Source organism: Neofelis nebulosa, chromosome X, assembly GCF_028018385.1.
Source record: "Neofelis nebulosa isolate mNeoNeb1 chromosome X, mNeoNeb1.pri, whole genome shotgun sequence".
NCBI classification, from domain to species: Eukaryota; Metazoa; Chordata; class Mammalia; order Carnivora; family Felidae; genus Neofelis; species Neofelis nebulosa.
Genome location: NC_080800.1, coordinates 107,779,749 through 107,794,189, shown reverse-complemented (window position 1 = coordinate 107,794,189; position 14,441 = coordinate 107,779,749). Strand labels below are relative to the sequence as shown.

The window sequence follows — 14,441 nt, the reverse complement described above, 5'->3', positions numbered from 1 at the left end:
AACCATCAGTCTGGAGCCAGCAAGAAACAATTGGTAAAGCCATATAAGTACATAGTGCCTGAATATCAACCCTGTGGCTACAGGATCTTCTTATTTACTCCAATATTCCATCACAGTACCTAATTGAAAGTGGACTTTTTTTTTTCTTGGGAGTGCTGACATTTAGGCAGCATTGTTCTATATTTGATTTGGATTTATTAATAATATGTTCTACAGTAGGAATCATGAGAGCTTATACATAAATATATAAGTAGCCATTTACAAAAGTAGTTAGATCCCTATGTCACTTATACCTTACACCAAAATTAGTAACAGATGAATTTAAGATTCAAAAGTAAAAAAAAACAAACAAAAAAACAAAAAAACAAACAAAAAAAAACCGGAAACAAAAAAATACAAAAGAAAGTATGGAAAATGTAGGAGTTGGTTATATAATTGGGGATGAAGGTCTCCAAAGGTAGAAATCACAAAAGATACTTTTGATAAATTTATCTTCATATAAATTAAATATTTTTCGTTAAGGAATCACAAAGTTAAAAGAGACTGTACCAAGTAACAGGAAATATCTATTTTATATGATAGTTTACCTATCTGCTGCCTTTTATTGTAGTTACTGGTTACTGAGGGGTTTATTGGGAACCAAACAAGAGTCTACAGACAGATGTCTTGGTAAAAGCTTTTGCTCTTACTTAGTATACTCAGGACCTCAGTGTGCAGCCATAGTGTGGGTCCCCAGTAGAACTCACAACACAAACATATTGAACAATATGAGAATACACTACCCTTCAATTTCATAACAAATCTTATCGGGGGGGGTGGGGATTACCAGATGTGAGATTAAAATCAAACCAGTGTTTTCAGGTAAGCCATTCCATACAATCTTAGGAGTCACTAAGGTACAGTGGACAAAGCATCAGACCTAAAGCTAGGGCAGCTGAGTTCTAGTCCAAACTGTTTTTCTTGACACAGGAAGGACTTCTGTCCCACTGAGCCTCAGGTTTTATAGTTGTAAGAAGTACATTATACAACCATCTAACAGGAATGTTGTGATGGCTAAATGAATTTATTCATTCACTTAATACCTATTGCATGCCAAGAACTGTGCTAGAGACATTGGCGATATTGTAGTAAACTGTCCCTACTGTGTGTGTGAGAGAGACACACAGAAACAGAGAACCTATTGATTATAATGCAAATTGGAACTTCTTGGTTCCAGTACTTGCATATTGAAGTCAGCAGCTCTATAGACACTTGAGTGGTCCTAGAATCTTCACTCCATCAAGAGAAACTCTTAAAGAAAGAAAACCACCAAGTCAGACTTTTAAAAAGGCATTTGTGGCTGTTACATCTGAATTTCCTCTACTTCTGCCACATGTTCGATCCCTAAACATATAACTCTCCATATATATTGAATAAATCCTTTAATCATTAGATAGCATTTTCAGAACAGTGACCTAATTACTATAAACACATACTACAAACTTATAGCTTAAAAAAACAAAAGAGTTTAATAATAATTGAGCTATTCAAATTATTTAAGTTCTTAGCCAAGATGTTTTATAGCTGACTAATCTTTGACTTATAGAATTGGTTCCATCTAAGTATCTGCAGTATTCTATAGTGTTAATCCAGTGTTACCCTGAAATGAATGTGATCATAAGTGTGAGTATTTACTTGATAAATTGCTGAGTTTGAGGAGTTATTGGGAGAGGGAGTGTCTATGGGAGATTCAGATTAAATGCACTTACTAGTGTTATATAATTGCATTTTGCTTCTGTATCTCTTTTGAGTTAAAAGCTGTATTGGCTACTGCACAGAATCTTATTCGTTTAGAGACTGAAAACTCCCTGACAGATCATCTTATAGCTATTTTCTTTCCTGTTCCACATGCCAGGATGCTGCTTTGTCAAATAAAGCTATCTACAATAGACTTAATGGAGCTTACCAAATAGCTTTTCTCCCAGAAGGTTTCAATTCATTTTAATTCAAGGACTTTTGTGCATTTTTCTTCCCCTCTATCGTATCTGATTTTGTTATCTTGCTTCTGTAGTAGTCAGCTGCAGAAATCCTGCTCGGTGTGAGCCAGTAAGTGGGTCCTCAGTTTTTATCTAAATCAGCTACGTGTTTTAGTTATCACTTGGTTCCAATTAAAGGCTTAAGCACCAGATCTCAGAGTTCCTATTTCTCTCTCCATGCTACCAAACTTGAATTCCAGGCGCCTATAGCATACTGTGGTTAAATTTTACTTCCCAAAGAAAGTAAGAGTCAAAGCTGGCCTAGCAGTCTCAGTTACCTTTCCTTGGAGTGCCACAAATTTCTATTCTTCAAGAGAGTCTATATTACCTAGCTCACATTTATGATGCAGTACTAGAAATATTCTTGCCATGGAAGAAAGGACTGCTGTTCTCAAAGCAATGTGTTGAAGAGAGGTTATCACATCAAAGCAAATCATGATAGTGAGAAACTAAACTATTTCATTCTATTGATGACCATGATGGAAAGTACACGTGGCCAGTAAACCTAAGAACAGCTGTTCCTTTTCAACATATCTATTGTCTGCCTTCTCTACTTGGACTAGTGGTTCTCAGAGTTGGTATATATAAGAATCATTGGGTTACCTTTAAAAAGTCTTATTTTTGCACTGCAGGGTTTGACTAACTAGGTCCATAATGGAGTTCAGGAATTTGCATTTTATCAGGCATCCTAAACAATTTAGATACTGGTGGTCCAGGGAGCACATTTGGAAAACATTGACTTAGATTCATTCTCTTGCATTGTCCTAGCTGAAGTTTTCACTATTCTGGGTATCCAATCTTCTTTCCCTCCCCCCACTTCTCATTATTCCCTCTTTAAGAGTTTGATCTATCAATTAATTAACAAGCACTGCATCCTATAAGCTGATGGAAATAGAGGTACAATATATGTAAATTTACATAAAATATAAGAAATACCACTTGGTGCTAATCTGTAAGTACTGATTAGAATGCAACAAGGACAAGAGATATTAGTGTGGCCAGAGTAGTTGCAGTCAGTGAAAATTGATCAGGATCTTAAACAATGAACAGGTTTGGATGAGAGGAGGGAAAGTAAGAAAATATCTTGATGTGGAGGCAGGAGAGGATAAGGAACAGAACTCAAAGAGGGAAATAAGGATGATGGGTATAGGGGGATAAAATATTGAGTGGACAAGGTGGGTCCAGATTATGGGAACCATGAAGCCAAGGTTACATTTAGCATAATAGACAATATGGCACTATAAGCATATCTCAATCATGGTGCTAGTATGATAAAAGCAACATTATATATTTTATAATATAATATTTTATAATGATTATATATTTTGATATATATATCATATCATATATATATATATGATAGGAAATAATTTTGGATAAAGAGAGATCCGTCAGAGAGTTTTATAGGAATTTAGATATGAAATAGTGAAACCCAGGACTAGAGTGAAGGTAACAAGAACTGAGATTAAATGGTAGAAGAAGGGGCGCCTGGGTGGCGCAGTCGGTTAAGCGTCCAACTTCAGCCAGGTCACGATCTCGCGGTCCGTGAGTTCGAGCCCCGCGTCAGGCTCTGGGCTGACGGCTCGGAGCCTGGAGCCTGTTTCCGATTCTGTGTCTCCCTCTCTCTCTGCCCCTCCCCCGTTCATGCTCTGTCTCTCTCTGTCCCAAAAATAAATAAAAAACGTTGAAAAAAAAATTAAAAAAAATAAATGGTAGAAGAAAAGGATATAACAGAAAGTATGAGATTAAAGATGCTAGGAGTCACTTCAGAAGAATAACGAAAGTCTTTGACACAAGATTTGATATAGATGGGGAAGAAAAAGCAAGAACCTGAGATGAGGTGAGGTTTTCTAGTCTGGGAGACAAGAGAGTCAGTGGTTGTATTAGTTTGCTAGGGCTACTGCAACAAAGTACCACACACTGGGTTTTATTGCCTCACACTTCTGGAGGCCAGAAGTCTGAGATTAAGGTGTCATCCGGGTGGGTTCCTCTTGAGGGCTGGAAGGAGAATCTGTACCATGTCTCTCCTAGCTTCTTTTTTTAAGATTTTTTTTAATGTTTATTTATTTTTGAAGGAGAGAGAGAGACAGAGTGTGAGCAGGGGTGGGGCAAAGCGAGAGGGAGACACAGAATCCGAAGCAGGCTCCAGGCTCTGAGCTTTCAGCACAGAGCCCGATGCGGGGCTCCAACCCACAAACCGTGAGATCATGACCTGAGCCGAAGTTGGACTCTCAACCAACTGAGCCACCCAGGAGCCCCAATGCCTCTCATAGCTTATGATGGTTTGTTGGCAATCTTTGACGTTCCTTGGCTTGTAGATGCATCACCACAATCTCTGCTTTCATGTTTACATGACATTCTCCCTCTTTACATGTCTCTGTGTCCAAATTTCTCCTTTCTATAAGTACACTGGTCATATAAGTCCATAAGCCCACCAGAAGGACCTCATTTTAACTTGATTACCTCTGCAAAGATCCTATTTCCAAATAAGGTCACATTCTGAGGACTTCAACATAAAGTTATTTGCGGCTGGGGGTGGGGGGAGGTGTAAATTAAACCCATAATAGTAACACTGACAGAAATGTACTAGTGCATGGGACTGATTTATAGAATATGAGATCAGTTTCAGATAGTAGGTAATTATGAAATAGATATGAGATTTATATTCAAATCAGGGTTGAAGAAAGTGGAAGGAATAGAAGATGGTAGTACAGAGGTGTTGGCTGAAGCCTGGCGAATAGTAAAAGGCTAAATACAGAACTTTGATGGCCACCCCACAGTAAGGGAGAAGGAAAGAAAGAGGAGACTGCAGAGGAGTTAGAAAAAGAGCAGTCTAAGAGGCTGAAAGAAAACTAGAAAAACATTGGATTATAGAGCCCACAAGAAGAATGTATAGAAGTAGAAATAATCAGCATCACCAGATATTCTAAAGAAGGAAGGAATTGAGGACAGTGTTGAGCCAGAACTATTTTAGTAAAGTGATAGAGGTAGGGGCCAGAACATATGACATTGAGGAGAGAAAGTGGACAGAGTCCACAGGTCAAAGAGTTGGGTGCTGAGCAAAAATAAATGCAGGTATTGTAAATGGTAACTGGAATTGGTAACAAAGTTAAAGTTAAATTGTTGTTTGTTGTTCAATAGAAGGGAAGGAGGCCATGGAGAGAGTGAGGTTGAAGATGCTTGAGAATGAAAGAGTACTTGTGGATAATTATGGAAGTGGAATCCTGGAGAAGAACGGGGAGTGATCCAAATTCAGGTGGAGTTTTCTTCAGAGAGGGAAGAATCCTCTTCCTCTGAGATAAGAGAGGTGAAGCTAAAAGTATATATGCATCCCATGCTTCTCCATATAGCAAGAGATTGGTCAACTCTTGATTAGGGAAGTGATTTGGAAATGAGACCATGAAGAGACAGGAGCAGACCTGGAATAAATGCCCTGGGCAGGATGAAAGGAAGAAATCAGTGAGAGGTAAGAGACCCAGCAGCAAGGACCAACATGAGTCTGTATTGACCAGGACTGCTCAGCTACGCACCTTCCTATAAGAGTCCTCTGCAGCCCAGGGTAAGGTGCAGAGAAGGTTGAGTCAAGTGGCCATGAACTAGGAACTGGCATGGTAAGACTGGCGAAAGGTTTTCAGGAGGGTGAAGGAATACAGGGTACCAAGGAGTATGCAGTAGAATCTGTTTAGCCAGAAAATAGTTAATGGACTGGGTGAAGTAGGCCACTTCAAGAGATTAAAGGTCCTAGCAAGGAACGAGAGCAGTCTGAGGGTGATGAGGGGCAGTGGGACAACTGACAAATGAAGATACTTGCTTTGAGAGGGGAATTTAGAGAGTTCAGAGGAGAAACAATGAAGTCCCTGGTGCATCCATACTGGCAGGAGCCTCATTGGAGTAATGACCTGCAGAGGTAAGGAAAGCAAACCTTTGGGAGGTCAGGAAACTCACTTCAAATTTTGCCTGAACTGGCCTGCAACTACTCATATGTCCCTCTCTTTCTTTCAAAATTTCCTTTTTGGCTTTTTTTCTTTGTGAATCACTCCAGCTCAAACTTTTTATATGAACCTTGAGAGGAATGTTGCACAGTTTACCTTCTATAATTTGTTAACATATGTTAAACATCTTCCTTCAATAATTTGGTAACATTTTGTAAGCATCTCTTGTAATGCTGCTTTGTGAGGGTGGCCAACCCCCTGAATTTACTTCCATTAAAATTGTTGTTTTCTTTGCACCACTGAAGAAACTTAGCCGTTAATTTTTTAATGGCACAAAATCCTTTCAGATCTTTTGTTATAGAAAAACATATCTGGGATTTTGCTCTCAATGGTTCCTCTAAAAAGAGTTCACAGCTGCCTTCGTACTTTCATATTGCCATAATGAACTCGCAGCCTTCAGGTCTGAGGAGCAATCCCCATAAAGAGAAATGGTTTTCCCATATAGGAAATAGTCAAAAAGGAACAGCTGAGAACTAATGATGGCAAGATATGAATAAATTCACTGTACTATGCTCTTTAGTATCAAGACTGATGGATTCACCTACTCAAACATATTATTAAAAGGTAATATTGAACTTTTCAATGCTCTGGCAATGTACAAAGAACTCCAACTTCAGAAATGTGCCCAATTAATATTAGGTCTGTGAAAGTAAAGACTTGGTGTCCTCATTAAAATGACAAAAACCCTCATTTCAGAGAGTGGGAAATACATTTCTTAAGTAAGGTGCCCTGGTGGCATTAAAGGAGATCACATTCTCTTTTGCTTAGTGACACGTCCAATCTGAGGAGATGATTATCTGTTCCCACTTGGCTGCAGGTATCTATCTCTGCTTATCAGCATGCCCTTTCCCCAGGGAGAGAAGCAGTCTTTCCTCCTCATTTGCTCAGAGGGAAAAGTTTCACTTTTAAACTGGAGACTATGCCTCTAACCATGCTCCTGGATCGCTGCCCTTTTCTGTTCCATGTTTCTCCACATGACTTGTAAGACATAGCATAATCACTGGCCTGCAGTACAAGAAGAAACAAAAGGGGGAAGATGAAATATCACTAGTATTGAGCCGCATGGCTTGCCAGAGGACAAACATGCAAACCAAAGCAGAAATAAATGTCTATCTGTAGCAGTCACTTGATTTACAGAGTAACCTCTGTGTTTTTCAGAACTCCAGCTCAAGATGCTATCCTTGGTACTGACCCAGCAAGCAAATCAAATATTTCTTGCCGTTTGGCACATAGCTAATGGCCCTTTTGCCATAGAGTTTCCTATATACAGTCATCTTCACTTTTAGCATCTTCTTTTGGTGTTGTGATTGTGAGGGGTGCTTCCTGCCCAATGACAAGTATCCCAGCTGCTGGAAGAGATGACAAGGATAGATAGTATTTAGAGTGCTGGGACTCCAACCCTCTGTGTAACGGCTTTCTCTTCAAAGACACAAAAGCTGTATGATTATGGTAAAAATTAAAATCAGTAATAAAACCAAATATACAACGAAGGTTTCATGCCACAAATTTTTGTGATTTCTTTTTAGAACTAAAATGCAGGGTTTAAAACTGCCATATCAGGATAATTACATGGCCATCCACAAAAAACAAATGTGTGCGCTGACATATAATAGGAAGTGTTGCCACTCTAATTTGGGCAGACAATCTGATCACATCAGCCTACATTGGAACCTGATTGTTTTAGGAAAACCCTAAGGTTGAAAGCATGGAATTAAACCCTGCAAACCGCCCCCCCCCAACCAAAAGCAGCCTCCTTTTAGGAATAGGGGGTGTTTTCACACTCAGAATGTGGGTTTCTTCTCTATATTTCATCTTTGTAAAGCACAGCTTGTTTCCATTTATAATGTACAACAAGAATCTGGTCTTTGAAATCCCTTTAGAAAACTCTTCTTCCACCACTTATAGCTAATCTTGAAGATTTGATATCTATGACTTTCTTTTACTTTCTTCAACCCAAAATCCCTCCCCATAAGTAGCAGAAAAAAAATCACACCTTTGACAAGTTTCCTTTTAACATTCTTATATAGTTAATGTACAGGTTTCTAATTTGATCCATTTTGATGTCTCTTTTCTGGGGTTTATCCTGTGTTAGGAATCAAAACTGGAATGAACTACAAATGTTTCTATTAATTTGGACTGTAAACCATAGAGATTAGTGGAATCTCATTTTTTTACCATTATCATAACCTGATACAGAAAAGGTACTCAGTGTTGGCGAATGAATGAAAATCTTTGATTAAATATTTTGAAATAGCTTTTATGATTTTTGACCTTTAAAAACGTGCCATACTCATAAATAAAGCTAACCAAGGTTTCCTCGTGTGTTTTAGGTTTTTTTAATTAATACATTAATTTTTAATATTTAGAGCAGTCTTAGATTTACAACAATATTGAACAAGAAGAGTTTCCAAACACCCTGTCTCCACCTCCACACACATACAGCTGCTCCCACTATTGACATCCCGCACCACAGGAGTACATTGGTTACAATCACTGAATACATGGTTATCATTCAAAGTTCCTAGTTGGCATTAGGGTTCACTCTTGGTGTTATACATTCTATGGTTTGGAAAATGTTTAAAATGTATGTATCCATAATTATAGTATCATAAAGAATAGTTTCACTGCTCTAAAAATCCTCTATTTTCAGCCTATTCATCTTTTCCTACCCCCTCAACCCCTGGCAACCAGGTTAGGGTTGGGTTTTTTTTTAATCTTTTTACTGATTCCATCATTTTGCCTTTGCCAGAATGTCATAAGTTATATAGCCTTTTAAATAAACTTCTTTCACTTAGTAATAAGCATTTACATTTCCTCCAGGTCTTTTCATCGCTTGATCACTCATTTCTTTTTACCAGTAATATTCCATTTCTGGATGTACCACAGTTTGTTTATGCATTAATCTACTAAAGAACATTGCAGTTGTTTCCAAGTCTGGGCAATTAGAAAACTTCCAGAATAAATCTGCTATAAAATCCTTGTGCATATTTTTGGGAGGACATAGGTTTTTAGTTCACTTGAGTAAATACAAAGGACCACAGTTGCTAGATTGTATGCTAAGAATATGTTTAGTTTTATAAGAAATTGCCAAAGTATCTTCCAACGTGCCTGAATGAAACACCAGCAATGAAAGCAACCAGCAGTGAAAGAGAAGGGTTTTTTTTTGTTTGTTTTATTTCTTTTTTTAGAATACATTATTTACTTAAATTCAAATTAGTTAACATACAGTGTAGTATTGGTTTCAGGAGTAGAACCCGATATTCATCACTTATATACAGCACCCAGTGCTCATCCCAACAAGTGACCTCCTTGAAAGAGAGTTTTTGTTTGCTCCACATCCTGGCCAGCACTTGGTGTTGTCATTGTTTTGGGTTTTCACAATTCTAATAGGTGTGTAGTGGTATCTCATTGTTATTTTAATTTGTAATTCCCTAATGATGTATGACATATGACATATGATGATGCTTACTTGCCACTAATATGTCTTTGGTGAGGTGTCTTTTCAGGTCTAATTTCTTGGCATTTACCCTGTATGATGTTCTCTGAACTTCCTGGTAATAATTTGAGGAATTTTTCAGCCATTAATGCTTCACATATTGCTTCTATTCCTTTCTTTCCTTCATTTCTAATATTCTCATTATGTGTATCTTTTGTGATTGTCCCATAGTTCATGGGGGTTTTTTTCCAGGATTTTTTCTCTTTGCTTCTAAGTTTGGGCAGTTTCTATTGTCATATCCTCAAGCTCAGAGATTCTTTGGCCAGGCATGTCCCGTCTTTTAATAATTAATATTACTTTTTTTCATTTCCATTACAGTATTTTTTTATCTCTAGCATTTCTATTTGATTCTTTCTTAGAATTTCCATCTCTCCATTGACATTATCCATCTGTTCTTGCATGTTATCTACTTTTCCCATTAAAGCCCTTAGCATACTAATCATAGTTGTTTTATATTCCTGATGTGATAATTCCAACATGCATGCTATATCTGACTCTTGTTCTGATCCATGTTCAGTCTCTTCAAAGTGTGTTTTTGTACCTTTTAGTATGCCTTGTAATTTTTTGTTGAAATCTGACAGGATGTACTGGGTGAAAAAAAAAAAACTCTAGTAAATAGGACTTTAGCAGTGTGGCAGTAAGGTAATGGAAGCATTCTATAGTCCTGTGATTGGATCTCAGTCTTTTAGTGATCATATGCCTCTGGACTGTGAACTTCACAAATGTTTATCAGTTCCCCCCTCACCAACCTTAGTTGTGGCAGGATGGCTAAAAGGGTGTATATTTGGGTATTTCCCTTCTCCAGGTCAGTTAGGCTCTGGTAATAGCACGTTAGGCTAGCAGGTTAGGCTATGGTAAAATAGTTTCTTCTGAAGGCAGGCCTTGTTAAGAAGAACAGAATGCTCTGGTATATTTCAAAAGGGTTTCTCCTTCCCCACCCCCAATGGAAGCACAAGGGGATTTTTCTCCAATAGTCATTGCAAGAACTTGGTTGTGCTCCTAGAGGTAAAACTCACTAAAGTATAGAGACCTCACTATGACTAGGTGCCTCTGGACTTTTCAAATCACAGACTTGTCCACACTGAGCCTCCAGCAAGTAGCCAATTACAGTTTACGTTTTCTTGCTTGCCCCTGGTTCCTGTGGAACTTTCTGCTCATAGGTTTTCAGCTTGGTAAGTTGTGATTCTTTGTATTCACCTGTCTGTCCAGTTGCAGCCCTGTGACTTCACTTCTCTGATGGATCTAAGGAGAGTTGTTGATCTTTCAGCTTATTCAGCTTTTACTTGTCATTAGGATGGAATGGTGACTTGTAAACTCCTTACACACCAGACCAGAGACCAGAAGTCTTGTGTCTTAATTTGTATATCTACCTTTCCTCGGGAGAACAGGCAAGGAAGCCTACATTTTTAAAAACAACTGCCACAAAAATTACTGTGTGGACAGATGTCAGTTCAAGACAATTAGTCCTATACTCTGTTATGACAGAGCTCTTATCATTTGCTGCCTCCCAAATAAAAGTAACCAATGGTAGCTGGAAACATCATGATTGTATTTGGGGTGACAAGTAGGAAACATGACAATGACTTCAGTATGTTGGACTGATGTGTTCATTTACAAAAATGGTGCTGTGGGCTTTTGTGTCCATCTCTTGCTGCCATGGGCAACTCAAACCTAAGTTGCTCAAGAGTCTTTTTATACACATCAACTAAAAAATACTAAGTTTTTATGGTACCGAGATGAACCCCAAAGGAATGTGGATATACGGATGTTTGACTTTATTTTGATTGTTCAGCCTTAGTGTCACAGGCAGAAGCTTTGAAGGAAGAAAATGACAGCCTCCGTTGGCAGCTCGATGCCTATCGGAATGAGGTAGAACTGCTGAAGCAAGAGCAGGGCAAAGCCCACAGAGAAGACGACCCAAACAAGGAGCAGCAGCTGAAACTCCTGCAGCAAGCCCTGCAAGGAATGCAACAGGTAAAGGCCCTTGGTTTTCTGAGCTTTTCGGAAAGCCGGCGCCAGCTCTTCACCTGAATGTGGGTCCCTCACAAGCAAATAGGATAGCAAGTTTCTTCTTCTTCTTGACAGCCTGTTCTCTGTCATAGCTGAGGAAGGGATCATGGGTGGTGGTTAATGAAATATTCTGGCCAATACAGATGTAGCCGTGGGTCACCACTTTTTGAAGAATGAAGATTCAGTGAAAACACTTAACAATAAAACTACACTGAACATAATCTAATCTTTAAGCTTCAGAAGGTACTTGGGGATCTGGAAAGGGCCTCAGGGTCTTTATGAAGAACCTCACTTACTTAGATATGAAAAAGTGCTGGTGAATAAGTATTTACTTGATCCAGTGCTGGACAATACAGCCTTTTAGGAGAAATGGCAGGAATCCTACCCTTGTTTTGTCAGTATCAATGCTTTGGGCACATAACACCAATTTGCTTTTATTTTGCTTTGGTTTGTTTTCAGTCATTTATGTGAATGAGTTTACCTGCACATTATTACAAGTATAAAAAGTAAAGTAAATAGGTGCATCCAACTGTAATTGCATTCAAATACAACATTGTGTAATAGATGCTCAACATCTAGATGTTTTATGTAGCCATCACTACAGTGAGCCTACAATTAAAGAGATATCAACATCTGTTCTCATCATAATAAAGGAGTAGTATTTCTGAGTAAAGGTACTATCCTCTTCCATCTTGCCAGACTACCGACCATTTTCCTTACAATTTAAATGGAGCAATAATTTTTTTAATTGTATGCCTTGGAATTATCTAGGGCAAAGCTTATTGCTGGTTGGAAATCACAAATTGTGAACAAGGAGTCTCTTCTGGCACTAAGAGTCCCATGTTCCTATTACTTCTGCTACAACTGTCTTCCTGAGTGACAAGCAATATCACATTAATATTTCACCTTTTCTATTAGCAAAATGTGTGAAGTAATGCTTACCTTCCTTTTATTGTCACTATGGAATTTAATTAGGACATGTAAAATATATCAGAGATCTTTCCACAAAAAAATGAATCTCCTCAGCTAAACTTCAAAGAATTTTGACAATGTACATTGTACTGTGTCTTTTAGTTCTTCCAGCAGTCTTTTGCAAGCCTCTGAAAAGTAAAACTTTGGAAACATTTTTGTTGTTGTTTTTCCCTCTTACCTTGATTTCGAAACCATTCCACATAAGGACAGTTCTGCTACTTAAATACAATTTAAAGATGGTGAACTCTTTTTTTTTTTCCATTTCATCACTTCAGAGGCCTCAGAGAAAATTAGGTCTCTACATCCTGACAAATTAATTTCACTCATTTTTATTACTTTTTATTGGAAAACAGCCTTGTAAACAAGATCAAAGTTCTCTCATCTTATCCCCAAAAGAAGTACAGTCTAACATAGTGGTTAAGATCATGGACTGTGAGGTGTTCCCAGCCTGGGTTTAAATCTTGACTCTGTCACTTACTATCTGAATGGCCTTAGGCAAAGCACTGAACTTCTGTAAATCTCAGGATTATATCATAGGGTTATTTGAGGTTCATATGAAGTCACACATATGAAACTCTTTCCACAATGTGACATATTTTAGATGCTAAATAAATAGTATTTTTGTCATCATTAGCAACGATAAATCCAGTTCCTTGCCTACTGATATGGAAACAAACATTTGTGAAATGTGGGTTCTTTACTACTTTCCTCACAGAAATTGAACTAAGCTTGGAAAATGGCTATTTGAAAGGATGCTTTCCAACATTAAGTTCTATGCAGCAATCAAGAAACTGTCCACATGGGATTAACTACATCGTATCCTTAGCCCTGGCTGGAATAGGAAAGTTAAGTGATTAGATCAATTAGTTTCTCAGACATTCTCTAAAATATGAACAAATCCGAAGGAAGGTCCCAAGAGCTAGATAAAATAACTTTAAGTAAAAAGTACCTTGATTTTCCCTTTGGTATCTAGATCTGCATGGAGAAATGATTGTGTGAGCTGGGAGGAAGTGAGGCAGGCCATCCTACTATCTAACTTCACCCAGGATTTTTAAATGAAGTGTGGCTTCTGAAGACTTGATTGTTTTTGGTTTTTCTTGTAGCATCTACTCAAAGTCCAAGAGGAGTACAAAAGAAAAGAAGCTGAACTTGAAAAAGTCAAAGATGACAAGCTACAGGTGGAAAAAATGTTGGAAAACCTTAAAGAAAAGGTATATCAGTTCTATGTGAACCTGTTCCCTTACCCTTTCCCCCCCTTTTCAGTGACAGTGAAAATGCCCTGGAAGTTACTGCAGTAGGAATCAATGTGGAATGCTTGGCTGAATGGGAATTAAAAGCCCCCTCTCTGGGGGTAATTCGTGAATGAAGGGCTGTGCCTTTAGATGTGAGTCCTTGGCATATCTAAGGATTCTGGAGAATATACTCTTCAATTAATAAAAAGATTAGTCCATCCCTACAGTTCTTCAGTCTTTCCATCTTGGAAAAGACCAGAGCGTACACCTCATTCTGGCTTCATCTTACCACGCAAATAACAACATAGAAAACCCACGTGACAGAGAATACCTTTAATGAAGCATTTCATTAAAGGAAGAAACACAAGTACAGCTGGAACATTGGCATTTCTTTGCAGACACTCCATCTAGTGTAATAATGAGAAGATGCAGATGAAATAACCAAAACCAAAAGGGGAGAAAATGTGTGGAAAGTAAACACAAAGAATATTCTAAAGCTAGATAATAGCAACATGGAAGGGTAAAATGGGACTTTGCAGCAATAAGAACTGCCGATGAGGGCCTCTTAGGGAGTCTACTAACATCTGGATGAGTTAATGTGTCACAAGCATGAATCTGGTGCCCAGTCTACTTAAGGTGTTAATGTCTACGGATGGTGTCTCCCAACCATACCTCTCTCTAACTGTATGCCTGAACATCCAACCAAAGCTAACCTCTGAAAAGG

At 38.2% G+C, this 14,441-nt stretch overlaps 1 protein-coding gene across 11 annotated transcripts in view; it reads left to right on the top strand.

Annotated features, from left to right (window-relative positions):
• The window catches only part of ENOX2 (ecto-NOX disulfide-thiol exchanger 2), a 262,257-nt gene that overhangs the window by 238,470 nt on the left and 9,346 nt on the right, over positions 1 to 14,441 (top strand). For 10 of the 11 annotated variants that reach the window (XM_058712519.1, XM_058712518.1, XM_058712514.1 and 7 more), the window contains 2 exons: positions 11,296 to 11,477; positions 13,589 to 13,696. In XM_058712519.1, the coding sequence (XP_058568502.1) occupies positions 11,296 to 11,477; positions 13,589 to 13,696 (290 nt within the window). The remainder of the gene's footprint in view (positions 1 to 11,295; positions 11,478 to 13,588; positions 13,697 to 14,441) is intronic. The other variant, XM_058712509.1, reaches the window with a different exon arrangement.